The sequence below is a fragment of the Atta cephalotes genome (assembly GCF_000143395.1).
Source record: "Atta cephalotes unplaced genomic scaffold scaffold00004, whole genome shotgun sequence".
Lineage (NCBI taxonomy): Eukaryota > Metazoa > Arthropoda > Insecta > Hymenoptera > Formicidae > Atta > Atta cephalotes.
This window is the reverse complement of record NW_012130068.1, coordinates 1,079,423-1,084,208: the sequence shown is the minus strand read 5'-3', so window position 1 is coordinate 1,084,208 and position 4,786 is coordinate 1,079,423. Positions and strand designations below refer to the sequence as shown.

Genomic DNA, 4,786 nt, shown 5'->3' with positions numbered 1-4,786 from the left:
TGTGTGTGTGTGTGTGTGTGTGTGTGTGTGTGTGTGTGTGTACATATGAGAATATTGTGGGAACACAATAAATAAAAATAAATAAAATAATAAAAATGCGGCGAGCACGTATACTAGCTGCTATCCAATTTTGTTCCTATGTTTACTATTGCTATCAAAAAGAGATCTGTGTTCGTGACACAGCTAGGCGCTGCTTTATCGTTTTCCGATCAAATTATCTTTCCATCGATCGATTGAGAACACGCGGAAGGCGGAGAGATCTTTTCACCGCACATCCAGTCCCTTTCAACTCGTAAAAAGCCTTTCGCGAAAACGTGGATGCGCGCATTCACAGGCTTCTGGAATGCGCTCGTTACAAGAATACGGCTCGCTTCTCTCCAACAAGTGGATAAAAGCTTCTATTCATGCTTCGGGTGGTCCTACCTTAAAAACTAGGTCATATTCATTATACGCATATCGTATCGTGAACACACCGCGGTAACTCCCAAAGGCATCTGTCAAGTAGCAATCGGCGCCTTTTAGTCATCCCATTTTTACGATCACAGGCTTTTAGCTGTGGCCGCTCATTAAAGTGGTAATTATGCGATAGCTATCCGCATTAAATGCATTTTCCCGTGTATCACAGTGAAAACGTACGGATAATAAAGCTAACGTATGAATAGAATTGAATTAAGCTCACAGACGTTGTTACAAGACGTTGTCATATTAAATAAATAAAAATACGTATTTAAAAAAGACAATTTTAATTCGAATATCATTATTTTTTAACGGATTTTTTTCAAGTAAACGAATTTCTAAGTAAACATGCGTCATATAAATTATTTCACATAATTATATTTGTATTGTTTTATATCAAAGAAATTATTTTAAATTGGTTAGAGAAAAATTAATTTACATAACATATCTCTCTCTCTTTTTTGGTTTTTAATTTATACAGCTGTATAGCACAAGAAAAACGAATGTAATTTTGTTTTTAACATTATATAGATAGTATAGGATAGTATCCCAGAATTCGCGCATATGAAATACATAATGCAATTCTTTGTGCCAGATATCATGCACAGTTGTTATAAAAATCTTTAAAAAAATAATAAAACAGCGTAAAACAGCAATATATGTTCAGCGTGTAATGTCTCTGACTCATGCGTAACTTATTGTTAAAGCGCTCATTTGTTAGTTTTAAATTACTCTCATTTAAAAACAACTACTTGGATGTAATTTAGTGGAAAAGTATTTCTTTTGACACAAAGAATCGCAATATAATGTCTATGCGCATAAATTATATAGGTTACTCAATTACTCACATTATCAATAAATTTTCTTATTAATAAATAATAATACATATAAACTCACCTTGACCCAGCATACTTTTTTACTTTGTAAATTTTTTCACGTAGCTCTTTTTGTCGCAAGGCTACGAGACTAGCCTCGTCATTTTCTCTTTCAGCGGTACTACGTTGCAACCCAGATGCAGCCAACAAACTTGCATTTTGCTCACGTAACATTAAAGATATAATCTAGCAAAGTATGAAAATATTATTTACGAGTAACAAGTTCATGAATAATAAACAATAAGTTCTTAGTATAACAGTATTTTTATAAAATTATGTTGAAATAAAATGTATAAATAAAATATAAAAATAGGGTAAATAAATATAACTAATGTGCTGTATATACCTCTAAAATTTGCATGTGGTACTGTTGTTCATTCTTGTTACTGACAATAAATAATATAATATCCACTATGCCAGATGCATGAAATGCAAATAATAGCTATAAAAAAAAATTTATGTGCCACTTAAAATAATATTCGATATAACACATTTTAAGAATAAAAAAATTTGAATGTTGACATAATTCACCTCATCATGAACAGTGGCATCATTATCAGCTCTTTTATCATTGTCATTAGGTGGCACTTGCAATACATTTCTAATAAAAGCAAGAATTCTTTCAATTGTTAATTCGTTTTCTTCTTCTCTTTCTTTATTATCCTATAAAATAAAAATTATCTTAAAACTGTTACAAGATAAAATCTGTTACAAAGACATAATAATTCTCTACTTACAATGTTAAATAGAGTCCCCAAACGACCAGCTACTGCCAACCACACATTTTCATCAGTTAACGCTGCTTTATATTCTTGTAAATATGTAACAATTTGTAAATAAAAACTACGCATTGTTTTTTCAGCAGGTATCTGTTCATTATAAATTACAAACGCAGAGCTTGTCAAATTAATAAGTAATCTGTTTAAAAGAAATAACATATAGTTATGTTCTTGAATGATATAGGTATAGGAGTTATAATATTTCATATATTGAATGTATTCTATCTACTTGTGAATAATAATATTCTATATGTTCAATATATTTAATTCTATTTATATACTAACACATACCGCAACAAGACATCCCAAAGTTCAATATTTTTAACATGATGTATAAGAATCTTTACAAGATCTGTCTGAAGTAATCTCGTTTGTCCAAGAAAGCGTCTTATAATATGTGTATCGTCATCTCTTTTAAGATATCTGATAAGATCCTTTATAACTTCTATTAAAAAATTGATATATTATCAAATATTTTATCTCACTTTATATGTCATTTAAAAACAAAATCAAAGTAAATCTTTACCTAAGCAATTCTTGTCTAAATGGTAAGTAGTTTCATCATAATATCCAATTGCAGCACAAGTGGCAGTGAGTTCAGCAGAAAGATAATCTAGCATTGCCATGCTTGAGCAATATGAACTGCAAAAATTTCAGTATGTAATATTTATTTCTCAAACTTAATCAAGAGATCATATGGAGTAATTTTTATGTGTACTACAGTAACTATTAAATAACAATACACATTATTTCTTTTTTAATTTCGTTAATCTAGTTTAATTTCATTTAAAATAATAATGTCTAATAAATAATTTAAAAATAGAAAAAACGTATTTAAACTGACATTCTTGATATCTCTCAATGGGAAATTAAAATATAAAAGTTGCTACTAATCCTTTTTCAAATACACGGCTTCTTTAAGAATATCACTTCACAAAAAGCTGACAACAGCCAACTTTCTTTTTCCCAAAATTAACGATATAACTTTTATTCCAAACACTCAATTTAATGACGACAATAGATCCTTTATATTATATTTACCTTACGAAATATCCTTCACTGGTGACGGTGCCACATCAAATTATAGGTTATGTTGCGACGCGGAATGGATTAAGCGCGCATAAAGTAAGAACTCCGCACTTCTCGTAATGAGACATGCACATACACTCGAAACGTCAATACAAGACTCGTCACGAAAAGTATTAAGCTGTCACTGACTTTGGTACTTATCTAAAAAAATCGAAACAATCACACGCGACACATCTCGCCAAACGCAACAGGTGAGGAAGGAGAAAAGCGCGCGAATCAAGCAGACGCCAACTTCGTTCGGTCACGTGATCGGTCGATCGCCCGCGCTCGGTAAAACTCGGCTCTTTACGCCTCAGTTCAGATCAAAGCGGTTGCGACACAGCGGCGGTTGGCTTGTAATTGGATGGCGCGACGGAGCGCCAGGTAAATTATTGAATTATTATTATTTGTTTCAGTACGTTTTTGTCCCTTATCACTTTTCGTGATTGAACGAGACAGGCATAACGTCTGGCACGAGAAAACAGAAGTAGGAATGCACGAAAATGCGTAAAGAATGTATGACGCAGTGGTTCAGTATCGCAAAATGGCGTGCCGGGCAACATTTCGCCCAATATTTCAGAATGACGCGCCAAAATAGTAATTATTTTAGGCTGGTATTTTTAATTTGTTTTTATTTTAAAACCATTTTAGATAATGTAAGATACTAATCTTAAAATTCTGTGTCCCAAAACTTCTTGAGACGGTCTTAAATATATAAGAATCGACTAGAAAACAGACTTTAATATCACACTGCGTTTTACATATTTATAATTTATACATATTTATACATATTTATCAAGAGCTAAAACGATCCTGCAGAAATATTAATAGATCTCGTACTTTCGTGATAGATGAAGATTTTCAGAAATTACATTTTCTATTTTGTGAACGTGAATAGAAAGCGAGAGCTTTTAACCAACAGGCTTTAGCGGAGAATCTTTGGATTTAGATTGTAATTATATTAGAACCGAGAACGTAATATAACGTTCAAATTTCGAAAGGATCGTTTCAACAAGACGAACGTAGGAAAAAAGAGAGATAACAAAGCGTCCGTTATCGTATTTGTGTTTAGGATTTTTCGATTACGCTATGCTTGCAGCGCGGAAGGTCGCACGGGACGTCCATTATGTCGTCGTAATACGAAGCAGCGCTTTCAGCGAGCAATCTGCTGATAGACGTCGTCCGCAAAGGAGGAAAATAAAGCCATAAATCCAATTTTGTTGCGTAGCAGAGACGAGAAGGGATGTAACCGAGGGATGGATGGACGGACAGGCCGAGCGATTGAGCGAGGAGACCAGAGGAGACGACAGGCGAAGTCGGGTAAGTACAAGAGATACAAGAGATCGAGTATTACAGACTATAGAGTTCGAGGGACGACGGTCAGAAAATAGCGGGCTATGAAGGGAAAAGGGAGTGACACACACGAGGTGCCGACGCGTTTGATGGTCGTGGCTGCACGAACATTCAACGGTTAATCGATATCATCCTAGGTATCCGGGTCATCGGGTTATCGGCCAGTCGTCCGCACCTGTCCGCTTATTTCGTCAGCGCCGTGTCAGTGTTCTATGACAGCACGCTCTATACATTTTACGCTTTGTGACGCGCACG

The 4,786-nt window shown here is 34.2% G+C and overlaps 1 protein-coding gene across 1 annotated transcript in view; it reads right to left on the bottom strand.

Annotated features, from left to right (window-relative positions):
- LOC105625884 (protein timeless homolog) overlaps window positions 1-2,736 on the bottom strand; it is a 110,613-nt gene extending 107,877 nt beyond the window's left edge. The window contains exons 1-6 of the mRNA XM_012207193.1: window positions 2,637-2,736; window positions 2,402-2,555; window positions 2,069-2,249; window positions 1,863-1,994; window positions 1,678-1,773; window positions 1,354-1,517 (exon numbers count right to left, since the gene is read on the bottom strand). Of these exons, the coding sequence (XP_012062583.1) occupies window positions 1,354-1,517; window positions 1,678-1,773; window positions 1,863-1,994; window positions 2,069-2,249; window positions 2,402-2,555; window positions 2,637-2,736 (827 nt within the window). The remainder of the gene's footprint in view (window positions 1-1,353; window positions 1,518-1,677; window positions 1,774-1,862; window positions 1,995-2,068; window positions 2,250-2,401; window positions 2,556-2,636) is intronic.
- Between the last annotated feature and the right edge of the window lie 2,050 nt (window positions 2,737-4,786).